At 38.6% G+C, this 27,475-nt stretch overlaps 1 protein-coding gene across 1 annotated transcript in view; it reads right to left on the bottom strand.

Annotated features, from left to right (window-relative positions):
• Positions 1 to 27,139, bottom strand: part of LAMA1 (laminin subunit alpha 1) — a 123,179-nt gene extending 96,040 nt beyond the window's left edge. The window contains exons 1-6 of the mRNA XM_056138436.1: positions 27,124 to 27,139; positions 26,886 to 27,056; positions 26,604 to 26,716; positions 2,329 to 2,571; positions 1,214 to 1,393; positions 49 to 138 (exon numbers count right to left, since the gene is read on the bottom strand). Of these exons, the coding sequence (XP_055994411.1) occupies positions 49 to 138; positions 1,214 to 1,393; positions 2,329 to 2,571; positions 26,604 to 26,716; positions 26,886 to 27,056; positions 27,124 to 27,139 (813 nt within the window). The remainder of the gene's footprint in view (positions 1 to 48; positions 139 to 1,213; positions 1,394 to 2,328; positions 2,572 to 26,603; positions 26,717 to 26,885; positions 27,057 to 27,123) is intronic.
• Positions 27,140 to 27,475: the final 336 nt, after the last annotated feature.

Genomic DNA, 27,475 nt, shown 5'->3' with positions numbered 1-27,475 from the left:
TGCTATTCCGAAGTTGTAGTAATACATGAAAGAAATACAAGAACTCACCTTTGTTGTTTCATCCCAAGGACAGCTACTTGCATGACCATAGCAAATACACATCCCTCCAACGGAAATGTCTTTGATTGAATAGTAATACTAAAGAAAGAGTATATAAACACAAATTAAAAATCTTTTCTATTTCAATGAGCAGAAGTTGGTACAATAATGAATATGCTATTATTATTGACAATTGGAAAAACAACTAGACACGTTTATTTTATATGAAAGAATCTTTGTGTTCAATCAAAATAAATAGTGTTCAAATCAATTCATCAACAGAAACAGAGGAGTCTAAAAGAATTTCACACTGGTATGAACTTCAAACCAAGGTGGCATGATCAAAATCATGTTACTAAAAACCCTAAGGAATAGTGCTAACTTAAATAAAGCACTACATAAAAAGGATGATCATGACAAAATAAGATCTGTTTTTCAAGGAAGCAAACTTAGTTTAACATACAAAAGTCAACAAATATAAATCACTCTATTAACAGAACAAAGGAGAAAAATCATTTGATCTTATTTGCGTAAAGCATTTTGCCAAATACAACACCATTTTAGCAAACCAGAAGTAAAGGAGAACTTCTTAAGCCCAATAAAGGCAACCTATGAAGAACCTAACAACGAAAGATTAATTAACAGCCATCCTAGCTCAACTGGAAAATATTACACTACTTCCAATAAAGATTAGCAAATTTTTAAAAAGAAGCATTCAGCTATCCTATAATTCAGTAATTAAACCCCAGTTTACCCAAAGAATTTGAAAATGTAAATACAAGCCTTGAATAGTAACTATTTACTTAAAATTTGTACATATTCATAAAGGTAACTTATATCTCAAATACCATTCCTTTTTTAAGTGAAACAAGACAAAATACTATAAAAACCAACCCTTACTTGTGAAAGATCAGAACTGAAGCCAGATCAATAAATTAAAAATTCATGTTCTTTATGTTCACTACATAACAGCACTTCAGTATGTGCTGGGAGTGAGGGCTCTTATGATGCCAGACCATCAATTAGCTCACAAGGAGCATTTCTTTCAAAGTATATATGACAATCTTTAATAAAGTAAGGAAAGGGGCATAAACAAAAGGAAAAGTCTATTTCCCTCTAACTAAAGTAAACTTCTCACAAGTCATAAACAGGTTGGGCATTGTTATAAACATACTCGTCTTGTGACAATCGGGTCCAGCTCTTTAGGGTCATGGTGGCTGAGGGTCATGAGATCTGCATTTAGGGTTCGAATGCGTTGTAAGCGAAGGCGGATATATCGTGCAGAAGTAAATTCCAACAACTTGGGTGAAAGATCATCAGCACTTGGTCTGCCATTGATTAGAGATGTATGAATCTATGGAATGAAGACATTGAAATAAACAAATGTCCATTTTATGCATGCACAAAATCCTAGTTGTTCAGGACATAATCTTTATATAATCTATTAAAAAAACAAACCTAGCAACTAGGTTCTTGCAGAATCTGCACAAATGTTTGTTACTACTTGAGAACATCATGCTCAGAGTACAGCTTCAATGTATTGAAGGTACCCATTCCAGTGTCTTAGATGTGCCTGTAAATCTTTCAACAGGACCTCTTCTCTGTGTGGTAAGGGCATTTTCAAAGGTATCATTAGGCTACAACTTCTCTGAAATACATTCTAAATGCCAAAAAGAGACCAGGAAGAGTGATTAAGGAGTGCCAAGAAGACTTGTAATACTTGGCCACTTTATAATCTCTGCTCTTAAAACAAATGGCAGGATTTGGTACAGAATTCCTGCTGTGAAGAGAACTTTGGGGAGTTTATCTCATTGAGAACAGCTGTGAGTCACACTCCGACTTTGACCAAGTCTGTACAGTCTCCGAAAACTGAGCACTGAGCTGAGATACTTCAGCCATCATCCCTCAACAACGTAAAGAGAAGGAAAACTTCAAAGAGTAGATTAGGAATGTATTTCTAGAGACATGTTAGCTCTCTTAAATATTTCAATGATTGTTCTTGGTCTAGGGTCCAAGAAAGAGTCTCCCAGGAAACCCTGATGGAATTATTAAATCACCGCAGTGTGAGACAAAGAGACCTTGCAGTGAAGAAGTCAAAAAAGCAAAATACATTGATGATGACATTGAACCTCAATAGACAATTCTCAACGATGCCTTAAATATAGCCACATGGTTATTCGTGAGCCCTGCAGTCTAAAAGGACTGATTTTTCCCTTCTCTAGGTTGGCTCTGATGATGTTATCTGAACATGTGAAATGGAAGCTGAGGGGAAACAGCACTGCATGGTACCTCTCCATGCTCCAGGGGCACCAGTTTGGAGTAATAGGAAGTGCAGATCACTTCATCATCAGCTTTGTAGGTAGGTGGTCCCTGTCGTGGAGGAATATTGTAGCGGGTCAAACACTCAGTGTCACTGATTGCATAATACTGCCAGGGGCTGAAGTTGATGCCATCCAGAGAACGCTCCAAAATCCAGTTCCCAGGTCGGGGTGCATTAGCAGCTTTGATGATGACATAGGCCACTCGAAAGACCTAAATGAAACAAACCCCCCACAAATGTTAACTGGGAATCAAAAGAACTACTCAAAATCCAAGTGCCTCTTTCAGAGAATTGTTGTACCGTGATTGCCAACATCTCTTACTGCTTTTGAATATAACTACTTATACATGTTAATCAGAAATATGCCTTGTTAAAGTATCCTGCTGATACTTGTTTTCAAAACAAACTCAGAAAGTATACACAAAGAAATCTGTTACAATTATTAATTGGATTGATATTCGCATAATGTGTTCTCTGATTTTCAGTGTCTTTCTCCATCTGGAGTCTGAATGATAATAGCCACATTATTTTACATTAATAACAGTGTTAACTGTATTTCTCATGGTGATTTTGAGACAAATATGAGAATAAAAATCAGTCCCCTTCAATGCTTACCATTGTGAATAAAAATCACAAACAACAACACTACCACAATCTGGTGAGAATAGGGAGCAATAGAGTCTCATAAATTTGTCAGAATGATTTGGGCACAACTTTTTTTTATTTAAAAATCTGGGGGCCAGAAAGATGGTACAGGAGGCAAGGTGCTTGCCTTGCATGCAGCTGACCCAGGAAGTTCGCCCAAATCCCATATAGTCCCCGAGCACTGCCAGGAGTGACTGCTGACAGCAGAGCCAGAAGTAAGCACTGAGCATCATGGGTATGGCCCCTCCCCCCCAAAGAAACCAAAATAAAATTATTATTTTTGGAAGGGCCCTACTTGCCAGAGACTACACCAAGCAAAATGGTACAGCAGCATTTCTAAGTAATATTTCAAAGTTATTAATTTGCATTTCAGTAATTATTTCCATTTCACAAAATAAATTTCTCCAATATTTTGAGAAAGTGTCTCCAAGGGGGTAATTAAGATTAGATGAAGTCACTCGAATATGATTTGTGACTCTGTAAGAAGAGATTAACACAGAAACACACACACACACACACACACACAGAGTTCAGGGCACAAAGATGTGGCACTGCACGGCTCAGTAGTGCTGGGAGTCACCTGGGCCATCCCACTGGGGCTCGGGGGATCATCTGGTGCTGGAATGTTAACCCCCTAAATTGCGTAAACCTCACACAAACAAAGCATGCAATACAGCTTTTTGCACTAGCTCCCCACTCACACAACCTTATATTAAAATATAGTTCTTGTGAGATAAATACAAGACCTCAAATGTTTTCCGAATTGTTAAGACTATAGTAAAACTGTTATCGCCTTCTTTTATTCATCATCCTGAGCAAGTGTTTTTTTTCTAATTGTAAACTTAGATTTCTCACTCAGATCGGGTTGCAAGCAACAAGAAGATGAAGATACTTTTTCTATGTCAACTGCTATTCAAATTGACATAGATAAATTTTTTTTAAATCAAAGTCCCTTTTATTTTTAACATATAATGACATATATAATGCATGTATATAAGTGTTTATGCACATTAGATTTATGTGTGTATGTTTGTATGCATGAACACATGTGCCAGTACTGAAGAGGGTCTTAATTCCCTCGGCGTTTTGGGGGGAGGTCACACCTGGCGATGCTCAGGGGTTACTCCTGGCTCTGCGCTCAGAAATTACTCCTGGTGCTGCTCAGGGGACCATATGGGATGCCAGGGATTGAACCCAGTTTGGCCACATGCAAGGCAAACGCCATACCCACTCCGCATTTTTAAGGTTTTGGTTTTAGCTTTTCTTATTCAAGGAACACAATATTACCTTAAAATCAACCCACCATAAAACAAATAATTTACATTCAGCTATTGAATTATTCCCAGAAAATGAAATTGCATCTCATTAGAACAACTCTGTCACCTATAAGAAATGTTCCCCAGCTAGATTTAACTTGTCCTAACTATACTGATAGAGTGGTATTTTGACTACCCATGTTTGTGTGCTATTTTCCTTTCTTCAACCTACAAAGAAAAGTAGCATTCTCAGTTTTAGTAGTGAGAAAGATTAGAAAACTGTGATCTCTTATTCAATCTTGGATCTGAAATGAAGTATTCATGTTTAAAAATATAGAACCAGCTTATCAATTAAATCCACATCTGAAAATGAAAGGAATAGTTTTTGTTTGTTTGTGTTTTTGGTGGTTTTATTTTGGGGCCATATGCAGAGGTTCTCAGGGCTCAGTGCTTAGGGCTTACTCTTAGCAGGGTCTGAGTGACCATTTGTGGTGCCCGGGATTGAATTCAGGTAAGACACATGCTGTATCTTCTCTGCTGTTGCTCTGGTCTGGAACAAATAGGGTTTTACTTTATTCATATTCAGGCTTATGTATATATAATTTTCTTTTATTAAAAACAACCCCATGGGTTTCAAGTTATTGTTTCCATTTCACACATTTAGAGACTGATGCCAAAAGAAATTAAAAGACAAAATACTGAGGGCTAAGTAAGTGAAGAGTCTCACTTTAGAGTCCTTAACTTTCAAGAATGTCCACACACACACCCCCCTAATGTCTCTAATTTTTTCTTTCTGAAATACTAAAAGAATTTCCTACCTTGACTTGGACACCAGGTTCCTACCAAAGCCAGAGTATTGCCAATGGTTGCAATAATCAGTATCTATCCTAACAACTTAGGATGAGCAGGAGCAAAGGGATGAAAGTATGCAAGAGACAAGAATTATTGAGGGCTGGAGCGATAGCACAGTGGTAGGGCGTTCGCCTTACAAAGCGGCCAAGACGGCCGAACCCGAGTTCGATTCCTCTGCCCCTCTCGGAGAGCCCGGCAAGCTACCAAGAGTATCTCGCCCGCACAGCAGAGCCTGGCAAGCTCCCCGTGACGTATTTGATATGCCAGACACAGTAACAACAAAGTCTCCAATGGAGACGTTACTGGGCCCGCTCAAGCAAATCGACGATCAACGGGAGGGCCTTTACCTTTAATGTTGATGTAACATTGTCAGGGGTAATGCAAGATGTTTGACTGGAGTGATTACAGCTCTACAGAATAATTACCTCTTCCATTTCTTACAGTCATGTTGTTCTTATGCGGGAGTTACTGTTAACGTTCATCATAGGGCCTGTGAACACAAGCAAATGTGTTTCCCTAACCTCTATCTATGACAACTTTTTTTTATGTTGGGTTTTTATTTTTCATGTTTTGCCCAAACCATCTCCCAAACAAGAATTGACTCATGTTTGCCAATTAGTGTAACTACACTCTCTCTAATACAGGAATTAGACTCACTTTCTCCCTTTCTCCTAGGAGCCTATTTCATTCTTTTTTTTTCTTTTTTATTAATTCACTGTGAAATACAGTAACAAAAATTTCATGTTTGAACTTCGATCATACGGTCATAAAACAACCATCCCTTCACCAGTGCATTTTCCACCACCAAACTCCCCAGTATCCCCCATCCCCAGATAATCTATATCTCCCCCTGCCTTGTGTCAGACAATTTTCAAAGTTATTCTTTCTCTACTTTAGTTACCTTCAATATTTTGAGACCAGTCCTACCACCCCTCATACCTGCCAAAAATACAATTGCTAGACAATGTGTTTTGTATTGCTTGTTACGGATATACTATAATGTTGTACAGCTGCAAAAGCAGCCACACGCTCTAGGAATTCTAAGATTTTAATAATTAGGGTCTGAAGAAATCGCTGCCACAAGTTGCTCGGGTCCAAGATTTCTGTGTGTGTCTCTGGATCGTGGCCATGTGGGAGCTTAAGTGGACGGTGGGCAGATGTGGTGTCATCTCTGTGTCCCATTGGGAAGGGGGGAAGGAAGGCCCACTTCTCCCCTGTCCACGAGACTTGGGATTTACCAGTGATTTGTACCTGGTGCTTCCTGCTGGCTTCTAGAAAATGGCGACTGCTGGAGCTCTTAGAGGGCAGGCACAGAGACCGCACCTGCCCTGTCTGGAGTGGCCCAGTGAAAAAGGCCTATTGCAAAGTTCTGGGCCATCTCTGCTGCAAATTGCTCAGGATCAAGATTTCTGTGTGTGTGCTAACCTCTATGTCAACTTATATAGAATACAAGGAAAAAGAAAGGCAAATTCCCAAGCAAAGGAAAACTAGTAATAATCCAGTTTTGCCAACTACTTACCTCAACAAGTAGTAATTATTTCAACATCATGCTCATCAAATTCAGGTCAACTTTCACACTGAGAATTTAGTCTTTTTTTTTTTCTTTAATGACACCAAGTGGAAGGACAATCACAGTGGGAAAAAAAAAATTTCACAACAGTCCCTCAAAGAGGAATGTTAAGCTCCGATTTTGATCCTGGTTTATTCTGAACTTGGACACCATTCTTACACTCAATAGTCCTCTTGGTCTCCAAATTAGAAGCCAAGAATGGGTGAGACACCACCCCTCCCCAAGGGACTCAGCCCTGGCAGCTGAAAACCTCCAAAACTCAACCGCGGCCATGCTTGGGCTGAGCTTCACCCATGAGTGAACCTTTCCTTGGATCATGCAGCCTCAGATACACCCTACCCATAGTCCAAGGGTACCGCACCACATTTGATGGAATTCAAAGTAGAAGGCAACCAACCTTAAAGGGAAATATTATATTATTTTGGTTCTGCTTTGGGGCAGGGAATGAAAACACCCAAAATACGTTGGTGGGAAGGTGTAATGGTGGTGGGATTGTTGTTTGAATATTAAATGTAGTCAAATATTGTGAACTACTTTATAAGATTTTAAAAGTTTTAAAAAATTGAGGCCAGGAAACATCCAGGAAAGGGACTTCGAACTGAAAGTATGTGAAAGAAGAGGATGTACTGAAGCATCCAAATACAAGTTGTCTTGACTTATGCCACATTATAGACTGAATTGTGCCTGCCCCAAATTCAAATGTTGAAATATTAACTACTGGTACCTAAGACAATATGTGGAGAAAGTCTCTCTAAGAGGCAATTACGATTAGATGAAGTCACTGGAATATCCCAATCTAATATGACTTGTGACCTTGTGAGAAGAATACACACACACACACACACACACACACACACACACACACACACACAGTGTGAAAAAAGCATGAAGAAGATAGACATTTGCACACAAATGATCAGAGTTGCAGATGAAATCAACACCTTGACCTTGAACTTCTAACCTCCATAAGTGTGAATAAATAGATTTGTTGTTTAATACCCATTCTTTATACCAGTCTTTGGTAGTGACTAGCAACTACTAGTTTTGGGTTAACAAACAGAAAAAAGTATAATATAAAGCAGGTTCTCTTTTACTTATTTCTATTTTATTTTTCTTCCTTTTGTTTGATTTGGATTCTATGCCAGCAGTGTTCAGGCACACTCCTGGCTCTGCACACAGGGATCACTCCTGGAGGGCTCACGGGACCATAAGGAATGCTGGGGAATGAACCCCAGCCGGCAGTGCACAAGGCAAGTGACCTATCAACTGTACTTTATCTCTGCTCCTGGGTTCCTTTTAATATATAAAATTTTAAGCCTTGGACTGATGAAATAAATGTCTATTTATGTCACTCTTTTATGGCATGGTTAATTAAGCTGCCTTTTTCCTCCACATTAGTTTCACTGAACACAAATTAATGACACAAGGGTTTTCACCAGATACAAAGTCATCGTGCTACAAAAGCAGCAGCTGATGCAGTCATTTAAAACATCCACTTTTATCACATTTCTTTAACCAAGTGGCCTTTGTTCATGATCTCTGGAATGCACATAAACAGTGTCACAAATGTAAAGTAAGCATACATCAAACACCACCTTCCATAAAGGAATTTAGTTAGGAAAATTCATGAGGGCCTCTGTCCTAATTAAAACCGCTCCAATCCACCTTAGGCACAGAGAGATCTGTAAAAGATAGAGCCTAATTCTCTACTACCAGAGGTCAACTTTGATGCACACAGGAAAGTGAAATGCCTCCTTTCCACAATAAGTTCTGCTTTGCTCTGCGGGACCTCTGAAGGTAAACTTCAAGTGGTCCAAAATCCCACCAGGGACTGAGCCTGGGAAATACTCTATCAAATACTTCCCTGCCTCAGTGCCAGCAATCAAAGAGTGAATGGAGGAACATTCTTTTATGTGGTAGAAAGAATCTTAGATATACAAAGAGCAGTTAGGAATCAAATTATATTATCTGATTAGTAAAATTGCTCACATTCTCTATGGATGTGATGAATCTGTGCTTTGGAAGCTTATTTCTTATGAGATAGAAAGTAAAATTTTCTTTTTTTCTTTCTTTTTTTTGGTCTCAGAATGACACTCAGCAGTGCTCAGTGGTTACTCCTGGTTTTGTACTCAGGGATCACTCATGGTGGGCTTAAGGGATAGTGTGTGTTGCCACTGATTGAAACTGGTTTTGTCATGTGCAGCAAGCGCCCTGCATTCTCCAACCCCAGAAATCAACATTTTAAAAGATCATTTTAATTGATATTTGGTACAAGAATGAGGAAGTGGTTGTTTATTAGAAGACTAACTACTAGTGCAGATGCCAAATTCCTTCTGGTTTTAAAAAGTATTGAACATGAAAGTTACTACTCGATTCATAAGCATGTAAAGTAGCAATAAAAAGGAAAATAAGAAATCAAGGGGCTAAGAAATGAGAATATAAAATCCTCATTTTATATGTAATACACATTTTCGATTAGCCTCTTTTAGGTAATTACCTTAAAATGTCATTTCTATTATATTTTAGCTCATTGTTTTATTGTCTCATTTGAGGACTAGTATATAAAATAAACAGAGAAGAAAGGCTGACCTCTGTGAAGCCATTTTTTAAAGTATAGCCAGGGGGCCCTTTCAAAGAGTTGCATTATCAGTATCCCTGAACTGGGTCTAGGACCTTTGGACTAGCTAAGAGCAAGCAATTGTTTGCAAAGTCTTCCAGATACAACTGATTACTACGGAATTTTAGCTGAAGGATAGAATAAGTTAAATTTTTGTTCTTTCCTTTCTAGAGAATCAAGACCAATTATGTACTAATGAGAAGAATTTTGCCTATTAACAGGAATCTGTTTGGGGCTGGGGGGAGGGGGAGTACTTTTCAAGCAATGCTCGGCATTATTCCTGGAGATCCATGCTGAACCAGGTTGGACAGTTCAATGCCAGGGTCTATGGAACAGCCCTGCTTCAGCTGTTTGGTGCCACCTCCAAGGCCACACCCCATAATGCCTGGGGAGCCATGCAGTGTCAGGATTGGAAGCAAGGCTCCTCTTCCCCAGGAAGTGTAGAAGGCTAGAGAGAAGCAGATACATAACTATCATAGAAGTACTCCTCTGGGATACACTGTGGGAGCAAGACTCACCCCCTCAACAATTTCCATTCAATTAACACTATTTGAACTCCTATGTTAGTTGCAACAAAGAAAGTCAGAGGTTGACCAAGTTCCCTTGAGAAGGACAGAAGGCATGATGGTGCATAGATATGATGAGGAGACAATGTATCACCTGAAGATGGCGATGCAGGCATTTGGGTGAGGCTTCCTTAAAGGATCTCTGAAAGGAGACAAAGACTCAGCAGAAGATTTCTGGGTAAAGGGAGTGAAGGTCAACACCCAATAAGAGAGAGAGAACAAAAGGGAATGCCCTGCCACAGAGGTAGGGTGGGTGAGGGGGATGGGGGGTGGGAGGGATACTGGGATCCGTGGTGGTGGGAAATGGGCACTGGTGGAGGGATGGGTATTTGATCATTGTATAATTGAAACCCAAGCACAAAAATGTGTAAGTCTGTAACTGTACCTCATGATGTCTCACTACTAAAAATTTTTTTAAAAATTAAAAAAAAAAAGAGAGTGAAGGTGACCAAGGGTAGGGAACAATAACCAGAGAGCGAACTGCTTTAGAATGTCCTAATTGACTTGATGCAGATATCTAGAGGGCCACTGGACAGGGCAAAAGTCTTTGTCTGTGTTTAAAACCTTTACATCATTTAAGAAACTTAAACCAGGGAGTGACATGGCCAGCAGGAATGAAAAGCTGACAATATCCGGGGTCAGTGCTGGGAAATCATGGAAGATGGTAGTGTTTACAGAGTAAAGATCTAGGTAATTTACCTCCATGAAACAAAAACATTCTGTCAAAAGGATAGATGCACATCATTACTTATTGCTGTACTTAGCACAATAGCTAGGATATAGAATAAACTCAGATGTCCAGCAACAGATGAGTGAATAATGAAGGTGTAGTATATATAAATAATGAAATACAATGAAGCTGCAAAGAATAATAAAATGATGTAACTCACTGCAAGTTGGATAAAAATGGAAGACAGTTTGTTAAGTGAAATAAGTGAGAAGGACAAACACTGGATGATCTCACTTATCTGGGTATATAAAAAAAAAACAGGATAAAAGAGGGAAAGGTAGAAAATGGGTGGGCTACCTAAATTACCTTGGGCCCTAGATTATACAAATGATAAAGGCAAGGAAGGAGAGTAATAAAAGGGGTAATACACCTATTAAGGGCTAAGGGGTGGGAGGGAACCTAGGGAAACTGGTGGAGGAGAATTGACACTGGTGGTGGGTTGAAAGATTGCATGCCTCATATTCTATTAGGAATAGTTTTGTAAATCCAGGTACCTAACTAAAGACAAAAAACTTAAATTAAAAAATAAAGCTCAAGAGGAAAATAAAAGCGAGCCTTAAAGATTTTTTTTGAAGATCTGAAACAGTTCAGCATGCAGTTCTACATTGGCCACACCCTCTACTCAATGCAAATAGGAGCAGTTTTTCTCAGCACACTTCAATGCTCAGGCTTTCCCCAGTATCCAAGAATTTATAGTTGAAAACATCTGAAAACTCTAACGGATTAAAAAGGAGATACTCAGGGACCACTCCTGCTCTGTGCTCAGAGGCTATGCCGGTTTCTAGGTTTAGGGGACTATATGCATATTCAGGAGTCAAACCAGGGCTATGAGCACAGTTGCATGCTAGGCAAGTGTCTTAAACTTACCTTCATACTATGTCTCCAATCCCAATATACATCTTAGTTCTCATATTGACTTGTAGTGGGCCAAAAGGTCAGTAATGGTTCACATATTTCACATCCTTGCCTCTCACTCCTGACCATGAGATAACACATCATCATTATCATCCCTGAAAGCAAAAGGGGTCCCTAATCATTTAATCTTGCAAACCCAACTGTCAATACTGCCTGGAAAAGCTGTGGAAATCTCTACTTCATTAACTCCATTAAACATTAATCTACTAGTTATATATTTACAATACCTAGAAACAATAATTATAGTTTTCTTTCCTTTGGTCACTAAATTGTTTATAGTTTTAGCACTGGAGAGACTTGAAGGCACTTTCTTGCTTTTGCTAGATTTTATTTTTCACATGAAACCTTAACCTATATCATTTAATTCTTTTTTTCTCTATAATTTGTGCATCTACCAGTCATTCTGACATGCAGGGAACTGAAGTTATATTTAAAGCTTATTTTAAAAGATAATCTCTGAATAAGGTGCATATGTTGAAAGTTTTTATTTAAAAAGATGAAGTGGGAAAGAAAGAGGGTACAGTCACTGTGAATAACTATATGGTGGTTCATCTCTCAAAGGAATCTCAATGAACGTATCACCATAGGCTCCTGCCACCTAAAAGCACCAATAAGTCACCTAAAAGGCAATCATGTAGTAAACTATCCCCCATCACTAGGCTTCCTGTCCTCATCACTACTTTAACATCACAGACATCTCACTGAGACTAGTGGTTGCAGAGTTAGATCTATAGAAGTGTTCCTTTGTCCCCTGCAAAGATGATTAATAAGTGTTTCTGCCTCAAAAGTTCTATAAGAATTAAAAACTATGTTTAATATTTTTCCTGATTCAGCGTTCACATTAGTGCAGAAGATGATTTCTCTCCATCGCACTGCATTATTTCACAATGAATAATGTGTGTATAAACTGACATGTTATTTAGATTTTTCTCACTCTATGTATGATATGAAAAGAAAAATAGGAAAACACTTTGTGAAATGTATAATTCAGATGCCAGGTGAGATTTTCAACCATTTTCCACGAAGTTTATACTCACTTTTCTGACAACTGCACTGCACTGTAGCACTGTCCTTCGTTGTTCATCGATTTGCTTGAGCAAGCACCAGTAACATCTCCATTGTGAGACTTGTTGTTACTGTTTTTAGCATATTGAATACGCCACGAGGAGCTTGCCAGGCTCAGCTTTGCGGGTAGGGTACTCTCAGTAACTTGCCAGGCTCTCTGAGAGCTGGCACTTCTTAATAGTGTCTTCAATATTTTCCTCTTATGATATGTCTTAAAAATTCTGTCCCGCCTTTTACACTGCTATTAAAATATCTGAAAATATCTCCATGACACAAGACAACTTGAGAAACCAAGTAGAGTATGTGTAAATGTTTAAATCCTGCGACACACATATGAGTATAGTAAAGAACAAAAATTCAGGCCAAACATGAACCCCAGCACACCCAAATATATATTCAACAGAGTGACAAAATATAAATAAGCAGGTGGTGTTTCTGAAATGAATAAATTACAAATTACTGAATTACAGAAAATAAATTCCCTGCTATTCAGAGAGCTTTCAGTCACTGTGTGGGACAATATAAATATACTACTGAAGAAATAAGATTATGTTTGAAAAAGGTTTAAGCTCTTTGATCCAGTAATTCCATTTCTTGAAATCTACAATTTAAAAAATCAGTTTACAGTCATATAAATATTCAAATGTTTGTTGCAGCCTTAATTTGTAAAATTAGAAAAACCTTAAATATTCAATGAGGGGGACAGATTAAATAAAAAATTTACATGCCTAGATGATAATATACTTTGTTCTGCCACTTTACATTACTATTAGAATTTAGAAGCTAGCTATCAAGATGAAATTGGTGGGATGGAGAGAAACACAGAAAGCAGGACACTTGCTTTGTACCAGACTGACCTGGGTTCCATCCCCAGCCTCCTGAGCCCCATCAGGAGTGATTATTGAGCAGGGTCAGAAGTAAGCCCTGAGCATCAATGGATGGTACTGCATGACAATATTAAGATAAAGGAAGAAATGTGGACAAAGAGGATAAAATATTTCAAAGCTATTGCATAGAAAGACAACGCAAGGCAAATATTTACCAGGAGAAAAAACTTCTTGCCCGGAAGTACTTTATGAACTGAGGTTTTTGAATCTTATAAAGTTAAATAAACACATATCTTTGGCCAACCAAATTCATTCCTAGAGAAATAAAAACAGGTCCAGAAAAAAAAGACTTTTATAGAAATGTTCATGGTAGTTTTATTTATAATAGCTCAAAACTGTTGCAACTATAATATAAATTCTGGAGCTTTGTGCATAATATAGTGATTAAAGCATACAGCACTATATAAGAAATTAAACTTTTCGTTTTTCTCACCACAGGAAAAAAATAATAATTATGCAAAGTGTTAAGTGATATTAGGTAATGCTACTGAAGTAATAATAGCACTATCCTTCCATTGTTCATTGATTTTCTCTAGCAGGCACTAGTAACATCTCCATTGTTAGACTTGTTGTTACTGTTTTTGGCATATCGAATATATCACAGGTAGCTTGCCAGGCTTTGTGGTGCAGGCAGAATACTCTCGGTAGCTTGCCAGGCTCTCCAAGAGGGGCGGAGGAACTGAACCCAGGTTGGCCATGTGCAAGGCAAATGTCCTACCCACTATGCTATCACTCTGGCCAGTAGTAATCATATGGTAATAAATAAATTTAATCAACAAGCTGCATGCCTCAAACGTACAATGCAATGGCAATAATCTTTCAATAAAAAAGTGGGTGCATAAAATAAAACTGTAATAACCAAAAATAACCTAACAAGAGAATGAATAAACAAACTGCCAATACAGCAAGAGTAGATGACTCTTACATGGAGAGAAAGAAGCCAGTCAAACGCTCACAAAGTACACATTGCCTGATTTAATGTTGATGATGGTACAGAATGGGCACAAGTGACCTATATATACAACCTCAAAACAGGGTTTCTCTCATGGCAAGTCAGATGGGAGCTGGTGCAGAATTGACTGGAAAGGTACCTGATTTTCTGGGGCACAATTGTGAATGGGATTTTTTTTTCAAGCCACTTTCTTTTCTCTCATTATTTGTGCATAGGAAGGCCATGGACTTTTGGGTACTGTGGTTTTATAGTCTTCAACTTTACTATACAAGTCTATTGTTTCTAAGAGTTTCTTGGTAGAGGTTTTAGGGTTCTCTAAGTATAATATCATATCATTTGCGAATAGTGAGAGCTTGATTTCTTCCTTCCCTACCTGAATTCCTTAATATCTTTTTCTTGCCTAACCGCTATTGCAAGTACTTCCAGTACTATGTTGAACAATAGTGGAGAGAGTGGTCATCCTTGTCTCGTCCCTGATTTTAGACGGAAGGCTCTCAGTTTTTCCTCATTGAGGATGATGCTTGCTGTAGGCTTATGGTAGATGGCTTTAACTATATTGAGGAAAGTCCCTTCCATACCCATTTTGCCGAGGGTTTTCATCATAAAGGGATGCTGGATCTTGTCAAATGCTTTCTCTGCATCTATTGATATAATCATATGGTTTTTATCTTTTTTTGTTGATATGATGGATTATATTGATTGATTTCCAAATGTAAACCATCCTTGCATCCCCCAGATGAATCCCACTTGGTGGTAGTGTATGCTCTTTTTGATGAGTTCTGAATTCTATTTGCTAGTAATTTGTTGAGAATCTTCACATCAGTGTTCATCAGGGATATCAGACTGTAGTTTTCTTTTCTTGTGGTGTCTTTGTTTACTTTTGATATTAGAGAGATATGGGCTTCATAGAAACTGTTTGGGAGAGTTTCTGTTTCTTCAATTTCCTGGAAAATCTTGAGAAGAACTGGCAAAATGTCCTCTTTAAATGTTTGGAAAAATTCGCTAGTGAATCCATCTGTACCTGGGCGTTTGTTTTTGGGAAGACTTTTGACTACAGTTTCAATTTTCTTGATGTTAATAGGTCTATTCAGATACTCTAGATCTTCTTGATTCAGCTTTGGGAGATCATAGGAATCCAGGAATTTATCCCTTTCTTCCAGGTTCTCTTGTTTCGTGGCATACAGACTTTCAAAGTAATCTCGGATGATCTTTTGAATTTCTTTGGTTTCTGTTGTGATATCCCCCTTCTCATTTCTGATTCAGTTTATTAGGGTTCTCTCTCTATATTTCTTTGTGAGTATTGCTAGTGGTTTATCTATCTTGCTTATTTTTTCGAAGAGCCAGCTCTTGGTTTCATTAATCTTTCGGATTGTTTCTTTGGTTTCCATGTCATTGATTTCTGCTCTAAGTTTTATGATCTTTCTTTCTGCCTACTTTGGGCTCTCGGAGAGCCTCTCGGAGAGCCTCTCGGAGAGCCTGGAAAGCTACCGAGAGTATCTTGCCTGCACGGCAAAGCCTGGCAAACTACCTGTGATGTATTCGATATGCCAAACACAGTAACAAGTCTCACAATGTTACTGGGCCCGCTTGAGCAAGTCAATGAACAACAGGAGGACAGTGACAGTGACAGTGACAAAGTACTAGTTGAACTCCACAAGAAGAAAACATCCAACCCCATCAAAAAATGGGGCAACGAAATGAACAGAAACTTTCTCAAAGAAGAAATCCAAATGGCAAAAGGCACATGAGAAAATGCTCTACATCACTTATCATCATGGAGATGCAGATCAAAACAACAATGAGATATCATCTCACACTACAGAGACTGGCCCACATCAAAAAGAACAAAAGCAACTGGTGTTGGTTTGATGTGGGAAGAAAGGGGCCCTCCTTCACTGCTGGTGGGAATGCCGACTGGTCCAGTCCTTTTGGAAAACAGTATAGATGTTTTTCAAAAAATTAGAAATTGACCCCCCATTTGACCCAGCAATATCACTACTGGGAATATATCCCGGAGAGGCAAAAAAGTACACTCGAAATGACATCTACACTTCTATGTTCATTGCTGCACCATTCACAATAGCCAAAATTTGGGAAAAAATCGAGTGCCTGAGAACAGATGACTGGTTAAAGAAACTTGGTACATCTACACAGTGGAAAACTATGCAGCTGTTAGAAAAGACAAAGTCATGATATTTACATACAAGTGGTCCTACATGGAAAGTATCATGCTAAGTGAAATGAACCAGAAAGAGAGGGACAGTCATAGAAAGACTGCACTCATCTGGGGAATATAATGTAACAGAATGGGAGTTGAACACCCAAGAATAATTGAGATAAGTACCAGGAGGTCTGCTCCAGGGCTTGGAAATCAGCCTCACATGCTGGGGGGAAGAAGCAGTTCAGGTAGAGAAGGGAACACCAAATAAAGGATGTTTGGAGGACTCACTTGGGAAGAGATGCATGCTGAAAGTAAACTATAGACTGAACATGATGGCCACTCAAAACCTCTATTACAAACTACAACACCCTAAAGAAAAGAGTGAGCAAAAGGGAATGCCCTGCTACAGATGCAGGGTGGGGTGAGGGGTGGGGGATGGGGTGGGAGGGCTACTAGGATCATTGGTGGTGGAGAATGGGCACTGGTGGAGGGGTGGGTACTCAATCATTGTATAACTGAAACCCAAGCACAAAAGTTTGTAAGTCTACAACTGTACCTCATGGTGTTTCACTAAAAAAAAAAAAAAAAAAAAAAAAAGAATTGACTGGAATGTGCTTAGGGGAAAATTCTAGGGAAACAGAGAAATTCTGACTCTTGCTAAGGGTGTGGCTTTCACATGTGATATATTTGTTAAAACATATTCAACTATAGCCTAAGAATTTTTCATTTCACTGTATGTAAATTGTGACTCAACCCAGAGGAAAATTGGAAGCACACATTTAACATAGACTAGATGCACTATTTTAGCACTACAAATACATTCTCCTCCTACTGGGGTATCCAGTGTATCTTTCCTCATTCCCTGTTCCCCTCCTTCATGGATTCTTCCTCCAAGTTGATTTCCAGACCTGCACATCCCACACTCCCAGGGAGGAGCAGTCCTCTTACTTGTTTGTTGCTCTTCTGATGGCAAGGTCAGCCTTAAATAACAATTTAAGACACAATGAAAATAAACTGAAAGAGAACCTAGTTTGTTGTGTCTTTTTTGTCAATGAATCCTTAGACCACCCAGCTCTCAATAAGCAGAGATCGTGAATTGTCGAATAGGTGCAGAGTTCTAAGGTAGAATACAACTTATTTGTTAGAATCATAGGTTCTAAAATACTTCTCTTATATTTTCCTCCATTTTAAAAATTTAATGATTCTGTCAGAATAAAGAAAATATCTGGAGAAGAAATTATTAAAAACACAAGAGTTTTAGGTGTGGGGCTCCCAGCAGTTCTTAGGGCCCTGTGGTCACTGGGTTGTACAAGCCTAATGGGTCAATGATCAGGTCCATATCAGGGAGTATCCAGGCAGGTATATCTGGGAGCCCCCTGGGTCACACCAGTCCTGTGGGAGCAGTATGCAGTGATGGGGCTCAAATAGATATCCTCATATGTAAAGAATGTGCTCTAACCCTCTGAGTTGTCTCCCAGACTCAAAGAAGTTTTATGACTTGATTTTTTTTATTTTTTACTTTTTTTGGAAGTATAGATGAGATATTCACAAGCTATTTTGTTTAATATGTTACAGATCTATTTCTCTATTTTTTTGAAATGAAAATGTCACAATTTGAGTTGAAGATATGCATAGAAAGCAAAAGAAAAGAAAGGAAGAAGGGAGAAAGGGAAAGCAAGGAGGAATCTCTTTAGAAATTAAAACATCTTTCTTTTTTAGTTTCAATAAAACAGGAAGAAGTAATACTCTCAAAATGGACCATTCTTTCTTTCCATAAATATACAAAACTCTTTATTTTGAAGCCAAAACTACCAGGAATGTGGAAAATATCTGTTTTGACAGAGTCCTAAAAACTCTCTTCACTGGTTTCTCAGAATCCTCAGAAAGCCCATTGGAAGAAGCCTTGTTGAGTAAGACACGCTGTCTAGTAAGGCTGAAACTCTGCCATTCAAAACAAATGAACAAACAAAAAAAAAATAAAGCAAAGGAGAGAAGATCATTTCAACTGAAATGTGCTAAACGGAAGCAGTTATGTTTGATTGGCTGGCAAACCACCACTGATAATTTACAAATGTAAAATTTACAAATAAACCTAGTCAAGAAACAAAAATAAAAAAAGAAAGAAAAAGAAAAAAAACCAAAAAAATCATAACTGTCTGCCACAAATGTCTTCATTCGTTCATCTCCCTTGCCATTAACATTAAACAACTCTTGTACTGTAAACTTTTTGTTCCTTTGTTTGTTGGTGGGGGCTGGGGGGAGGGCACATTTAGGGGTGCTGAAGGTTTACTTTGGACTCTGAGGTCAGGGATTACTCCTGGCAGAGGGTCAAGGGATCATTTGGGGTGTGGGAGCTCAAGCCCAGGTCAACAGCATGCAAGCCAAATGCCCTACCCCCTCTGTACTATCTCTGGCCCAGAACCTTTTAATTTTTTCTTTTGAGGTGAAAGAGGGCTGCCAAACAACTCTCAGAGTGGCAGGGTATCATTTCGTGTAGTACCAGGCATTCAACTTGGATCCTACACCCCTGATCTCTAGCTCTCTCTTGCCCTATATCTAACTGCAGTTTCAATTCTAAAGCTCGTTACTTCACCAAGAGACAATGGCCTGGCACCAACAGATGAGCAATGGAAACCGGCAGAAGGAGAGTCTCTGGAAAGCACAGCGTCTTTGAGAACTGCTCTCAAATTCTTTATTCATCTCTCCATCACAGTCTGGGGTCACTTAATGCTTCCTGAATTGGAGACAGGTGGTCCCGAAGGCACAGGCAAGTAACACTGTCATGCTGGAGACCAGGTCTACAATCCAGGGGTACCAGGCCTCTTTTTTCTCTGGAACACTAGTACTGGACCCTGACGTGCTGTATGAATAATGAACCTCAAGGCTGCCATACAGAGGTGCCCTGAGATGACAAGAAAAGAGAAACCAATCTTCCACAGCTGCTCAGACTCCCCCAAAGTTGCGAGACCCCACACCTCAGCTGCCTGGCCTCCAGTCTCCAAGAACGACATGCCTCAGCATACCCACTCAACCTGAAAGTTTGACCAAAGACCTTGCAAAGGTACCAAATGAATCTTGCTCTAAACCAAAAGTGTTTTAGTAATTTCTTACACATCAAGGGCCAGCCAGAAAAGGAGCTGTGTATGAAAAATAAAATGATAGAACAAATATATAGAAGTAAAAAAAAGATATAATATAGAAGTTTTATTGACAGTGAGGTAAAAATGACACCGGGTCAGGCAGAGAACACAGATGGCTGGAGCACATTCCGTGTAAGTGCAGTGCCCAGGTTTGATTTCCCACAATGCACAGCTCACAGAGCCCTAGCTATAACACTGGGGGTCCCCCAGGGTCTAGTATTAAACTTTTAGGCCCACACCACTGGGACACTAGGCTGAGTGTCACTAAGAATGTACCAGAGGACTGGAAGTTTAAAAAAAAATTAAAATGTCTGGAATCAAAAATTCAGGGTGCTTAATTCCAAATTATAATGAAAAATTTATTCATTTTTTACATCCAAAGCAAAAAAAAAATCAGATTTGAAATTGTCAAGCCAATATAAAGCAACAAAAAAATCGAAAGAGAATCATTTTGAATAAATACACACGCACAATACTAGTAATTTCTACCTCTAAGTTTCCAGGAAGGATCTGTGCCTGATTTATTTAACAAACAACTAAGTCTGACTTCTAATGAGAAGCTCCAATGTTCAAGCTCTTCTATTCTAAAATTTCTTCAAGAGTAACAGTCTTTAGAATATGAAATTTCCCTACTTAAATAATTTCTTTACCCTGTCAATGTTCTTAGCAAACAATTTCTATTTAGATTCTACAGTAATAAATTTCAATCTAGTTCTAGTTCAATCTAGTTCTTCAGAAATTTTAGAAGAAAAAACCAGCAGATATCCAAACTAATGAGGTTTTATAAAATCTAACAAACAAGCAGCTCTTGTCTAAAGGTTTTCGTAAAACAAAGGCCCTTCTGTGATTATGTTCCCACAACAAAGTGTTACTTCCTAATTAAACCTACACAGAAAATTAAGCACTGCTTCAAAAGACAGCTTTATTTTCAATGCCATAGGAAACGTTTCCTTTCTTACTAAATTTATCTTCTAAAGGAACTTTACACATTTCTACTAAAAAAACCTGACCACTCTTAAGTTTAAGGTTTTTGGTTTTGTTTTGTTTTTTTTTTTAAGAATACAAAACATTGATTCATTTTCCTGCTTCATAGACAAAAAGGCAAGTTACACAGAATCTGATTCTAACCAGAGGCTGCAAAAGCATGAAAAAAGTGCTAATAGTCTCCAAAATCACAGGGGAGAGGATCCCTTTGAATGGCAACATATAAAGAGAACAAAGGGGAGGAATTTAGGAAGAATCTGCACACTTCAAAACCAAGGCAAATTGTAAGAGCTCCTTCCAGTCACCCCATAAAATCATAATGGGAAGGAAAACAATGATGGAATTCCAGGAACAAATGAAGTGAGACCAGGCAGCAGGGTACAGAATGAACCAGAAACCTCAGTTTCCAGCCCACGCTGCAGCACAGAGGCACATGATTCCCCGCAAGAGGAACGTTTCCTCAGCTGCAATTTTATTCCCTTCAAAGAGAAGAACATCTATATTCTAGGATTATTGGGCAGAGCTGCAGATAATATGGACAAGAGGAGAAATCATGTATAGCCTATACCTGTGGATTCGAACAGCTATAGAAGTAGGGCCACTCAAACTCACACCAAGAAACTTAAAGATCACTTGTACACACAGCATTTCTCTACAAGCTAATGCATGAGATTTATTCTCTTTTTTTTTTGTCAGAAATACAAGTTACTATATCACAGAGCAAAAAAAAAAAAATGTTGGGCATGGCAACTGTTATGCAAATTATGGAACTGCCTTATGGAGGCAGCTTTAAAGTGATTAATAATGAGTTTACATAGATTGGGAACTGCTCAAGTTATAAAGCTATGTATAGGGCACAAACACCAGGGCACTAACACTCATGTCCTAAACCTCAGCTGGAGGGACATGGCGTCCAGTGACATACACAAGGCCGGGGAGTTCCCAATTGACAATTTTCCTAAACTCAGTGTCAGTGGTGCCCTTTGATAAACACACCAAACTCATCCAGTGATCATGAGAATTCAATGGCATGACCCAGATCAAGTGCTTCACAAAGGTCTAGCCCAGAGCACCTATGTCAAAAATGGGAGCACTATTACAACAGTATTAAATAGACAGAAATGCAGTGATATCAGTGGTTGTTACAGAGGGACATTTTCCTGATAAATAAGGCTTAGATGTCCCTTCTAATTTTTTGTCTTACCATGAACCTATATTACTTTTCTAATGAAAGCACTTTTGACTTATGAACCTATTTTCTCAACATCTGTATAACTGCATTAACTAAGTGTTATTAGGTTACATCAAGGTCTTGTCTAACATTTCCATTGCTGATATATGAAGATCTATAGGACTTTTGAATATATATATTTATTTTTAATTGATTTACTCACAGTGAGATACACAGTTATAAAGTTGTTTATGATGAGTTTCAGTCATATAATTTTCCAACACCCATCCCTTCATTAGTGTACATTTTCACCAATGTCCCCTATTTCCCTCCCATAACCCGCTCCCCACTCCTCTCACCTCCTGCTTCTATGGCAGGCACTTTCTTCTATTTCTCTCTCTCTCTCTTCTCTCTCTCTCTCTCTCTCTCTCTCTCTCTCTTTTCTCTCTTTCTTTTTGGGCATTATGGTATATAATACAGATACTGAAAGGTTATCAAGTATATATCTGTATACCATCTTTCAACACTCAATTCCTGTCCAAAGTGATCATTTCCAACTATTATTGCCATACTGGTTCATATTCTCTATATGACTTTTAAATCAACTGCAAATTAAGAATATGAAAGATATACAGATATATGACAAATATATACAAATATAACATTTATTAAATGTAAGGAATTAGGTGTTCACCAAGAAACAATTCTTCCTAATGCTATGGCATCCTATTTCATATGTTGTATCAAAGTATAACACCCTACTACACTTACAGAACCCCATTATACCACACAACTGAAAGTAATAACACATAAGCAAATGGACTAGTTCTTTCTTCCATCATGATGCTGCTTCATGGAAGTCTCTTCATTGAAAGACAAACTAGGACAGTAAGTCTGCTGAAGTAGCCAAAGGCAGTTCAGGGTATTGCCGTAAGATTCTCAGTTTTGTATTTTCATCCATTTTAAAACTTAATATAGGGCTGGAGCGCATTTGTCTTGCACGTGGCAACCTGGGTTCGATTCCCAGCATCCCATATGGTCCCCTGAGCACCACCAGGAGTAATTTCTGAGTGCAAAGCCAGAAGAAACCCCTGTGCATCTCCGGGTATAACCCAAAAAGAAAAAAAAACCTTAATATAAGATCATTCATGATCTGACTGGCCAAAATTCTGCCCCAAGGTTTTAAAACTGTATCTGTTGTTTAAGCCACGTGCAAGTGATCACCTATTGAGAAGGCTATGCTGGTTTGCAAAACGACCGTAAACTCACCTTTCTATAGCGAACTTCAGATACTGTATGCTTCTGGCAGAGGCTCTGGAAAAGTCATGTCTTTCTCCTTTGCTAATTTTTTTCTGTTAAGTTATTAAAGTGGGAACACTAGCAAGAGGCTAGAAGGTTGGAGGAGGAAGCCGTGAAGCTGGAGAGTGGGTGGATTGCTGCTGCCTACCTGCTATTCCTGTCTGTGCCAGTCCACCTTCCGGCTGCAGTACTGGGCTTCCAGAATCCCCTCAAGGAGCCCCCTCTCCTCCACTCGCTCAGGCCTGTAGGTGCTAAGCTCTCCAGTTGTAATTTTGGCTCCCCATCACCATGATTACCACCTGGGTTCTCCCTTTTCATTCTCAGCTCATTTTAATCAGTTCCTCAATATGCCAAAACACGGTAACAACAAGTCTCACAATGGAGATGTTACTGGGCCCGCTCGAGCAAATCGATGAACAACGGGAGCACAGTGCTACAGTGCAAACTAGATAAGCACCTCCATACTGGTGTGGTTTCTACTGCTCTGGTTGGCACTGGCTCATAAAATAATCCATGTTCTCACAGTCAGCACATTAACTGCAAGTGTAGAAGACATATATGACATTGTGTATTGCGTATACTGTTGCTATAAACATAAAGGACAAGTATCTGTGTTACAACTTGAATTTCTTGGGTAATATACCTGAGTCATAAGGTTATTATATATGTATAGATATAATATATGTGTATATATGTATACTCATATACACACGCACATGTATTGGGTTTTGGGCCATACCTGATGATGATGCTCAGGGATTTAGCCCTGGCTCTGTGCTCAGGAATTACTCCTGGTGGTGTTCAGGGGACCTAATGGGATACTGCAGATCAAATCTGGGTCATCCACATGCAAGTAAAATGTCCTACCCTCTGGACTATCTCTCCAGCCCTACCTTTCTATTTTTGAGAAACCATGCACTTTTCTCCAAAGTCTTGTACAATTTTCCAGTCCCACCAAAAAAAGAACCAAGATTTTAATTTCTCTCCAGACTCACCAACACTCTTTATTTTATGGTTTCTAAATGGTTACTACTCTAATGAGGGTAAAGTGGTTTTGATTCACATGGCAGTGTTGTTATCGCCTCTAAATTGATTGGCATTGAGCATCCATTCAACTACCCAATATATTAACTTCAAGCCAATGTTGTAAAACTGGACATCCTTGAGTTCCATGAAGAATGTATTTCAGTTTAATTACCAGGGCATTGAAAAATGTTGACAAACATAAGTTTTAAGACACCATCACATGTGCATGCTCTTCTCTCTAAAAGTTTTCTTTTAAATTTTCAATTGTCACAAAAGATATTTCCTTCCTTTCAGTGGTGCAGAGCTAAAAGATTACTTGACACAGATCAGCAGTTAAAGAATGCACATATATGTTAGTTTAATATGTGTCTGGTTGATTTGAGGCTACTTATGACTGTTCAGGGGTACTCCTGTCTCTGTGCTCCAGCATCGCTCCTGAGGATTCTCAGGGGAACGTAGTTGATGCTGGAAATCCAACAAGGGTCAGTTTCATATAAGGCATCTGGCTCCACTCTTACATTTGTCAAAAAAGTGACTTTTCAGCTTTCTCTTTTCTCTTATTTTTGGCTTTTCAGCTACACCTGGTGATGCTCAGGTGTTATTCCTGGCTCTGTGCTCAGGAAGTACTCCTGGCAGTGCAAGGAACCATATGGAATGCCGGAGATGGAATCCGGGCTGAATCTCAGGTACTCACTGTAACATGATTTCTGCATATTAAAATATTCTTATAATAAAAGGACTAAAAAATAAATTTAAGGAAGGTTTTCTTAGCTATAAACATAATAGACTTTTAAAAACCAAAAGCATGGTAGAAATTTTATACAATGTGAAAGTTAAGATATAAATTTTATACAATAGTAAATATAAACACTATTTATTATTTTAAATAATATTAATTTGGAAGTTTCTCTAGAAGCACTAAGAATTACCAAGTGCTCTATAACATGTGTACACACCTGTTTTTGAAATATGCCTTTGAAGTAAGACCTAATACCGATACCTCCAACCCCCTCCAGGAATTCCTCAAGTGACTCGGCTCTGTTTAAAGCGAAAGGTTTCCCTGCAGGATGAAGTCAGGCATGACACATTCTAAGATAGAGGATAGTCTATGATGAGTTTAGAGTCATGACTTATTAAAATGTCCAAATGTTAATTTGACCAAGTTCACATATTACATTACTAATGATGAAAAATTGTTAAACTCTTTTCCCTCAGAAAAATGAAAATAAATTAAAAAAGGGATAAGAAAATTCAAATCTCTTGAAGAAGATTCTTTAGCATATAAAAGCAAAAGCTACATTGAAAAAAGGGGTCTTTTTTTCTTTCCTTGTGGTGGATTTAAGATTATTAAGACTTGGTATGCTAATTGAAAATGTCTGCCTAAAAATTATTGGACACAGTATTTTACTTGCATAATTGAGTGTAATTACAGAATTAATTAAGCTAGCTGTGGGAAAAATGTCTTCTGAGTTTTATATTTTGCCATATTGTCAACTGTGAGTAAGAATTAAACATTTTTTGTACTCAAATATACAGAGTATTGCCTTGTCTTGAATCTGTCACAAAATCTCCAAAACTCTTATTTCTATCATACAAAGCACATTTCAACTACAACAACCTTTCAACTGATTTTTTACATGCTATTGACAAGTTCTACAAGGGAAGTCTAACAAGAGCATTGTGCTGCAAATCATAAATTGTGATGTTCGCTGCCATAGTGTCTCATCCCTTCCATTTGAATTTCTTGGCTTCCTTTCCTTTTACCAGACTACTGGGTCAACGATATCCATATCCTTTTTATCTTATTTCTCCTATGTGGTCTTAATGCCAAACAAGAGGATATAGGTAGAACTGGAGTCAGATTATACCATATGTTTCCCACCACAACTGAAGATTTGCTGATGAAACACTGAAAGGTCAGGCTTACCGAGGGCCTCACCCACAGCATGGGAGTTGAAAAATGATCTAGAGAATGACACCATTCCCTTTTGCTTCCTAGTCATATCATCTACACAGAACTTATGCAAAAAGTCTGCATAGTAAGGACAGTAAGACACTGAGCTTGAGAAGCTGAAATGCATGTGTTTTCTCTCCACCATCAACCGATGTGTCTATGGACATCTAGCACAGAGTCTGGCATAAAATCATTATGCTTGAATATGTTCTGTGGAGCAGCATTTATGTTTATGAAGCCACTTGAATGCAATTTCATTCACCTCTGAAAGAAACTTTGGAATCACAAATGTGACAAGAAATGGCACCACAGACTACTTCTGCACATCACATAAATCCATTACATGCTGGGAAAACAAGAGAGGGATGGAAAACATGTTAAGAAACAAAGCCAATTTTCTCCCAAGATCGTTAGAAGTCACCAGACCTTCTTCAACATCTCTGGTCTTACTCACCTGTCTCAAATCCAGAGTGATCGTAACCCAGTGATATTCTCTCCCGTTCTGAATACTGGGACTTTGCCACCAGTTATTGGTGCCGTCAATTGCATTTGATATTGGGTGGCGTTCTGTTAAAAGAAAGTAGAAACATGCATTCTGCTTAGTTCTTGCTTCAGATTTTTTTCACTTAAAATTGCAAGGCTAGTGGAAATGAGCAACAATGACGATGCAGTATCCACATCATCCTGGAGAAGGCTGCAGGCATCATTTCCCAAGAGGAGGAGGGACATCACTTGCCTTTGGGGTTTGTGCTGCTGCTGTCACAGATCCGGCACTGAGCATTCCGCACCGGGCGACCTGGCACGTGCTCCACAAGTTTGCAGAACATCTCCGGCCCCTTCTCACCACAGGTTGCATTGGTGCTGATGTAAGCATTGCTAGCAAGATTGAAAATTGCAGGAAACAGACCTGAAAGCAAACACACCAGCTCAATCACAACCACTTGAAATCAAAACGAAGTTTCACTTTAACTCACTTTGCAGGTGAATCATCATACACCTATGTGCTGAGTGAAGTAACCTTTACACAAAGGCCATAAACAGTGATTCCATTTATATGAAATTCTGGGAGAAGCAAAACTTATCTATGGAAAAACAAAACTGTCAGTAGCAGTTGCGGAAAGTGAGGATTATGAAGGATACCAGGGGACATTTGGGGGCAATGTTATGTTCTGCATCTTGATAAAAAGATGCCTTGTCTGGACATATGCAGTTGTGGAAAAAAACACATTATATGAATGTTAACTTTGAAATAGTAGGTGAGAATATTCCACAACATAAAGTTTACTCCCCAATATTTTTAAAACCAAAAATAAATGCCCCAAAGCT

Source organism: Sorex fumeus, unplaced genomic scaffold (genome assembly GCF_029834395.1).
Source record: "Sorex fumeus unplaced genomic scaffold, SorFum_2.1 ptg000128l, whole genome shotgun sequence".
Classification (NCBI taxonomy): Eukaryota; Metazoa; Chordata; class Mammalia; order Eulipotyphla; family Soricidae; genus Sorex; species Sorex fumeus.
Note: the sequence above shows the minus strand (reverse complement) of the source record. Positions and strands in the feature narration are given on the sequence as shown.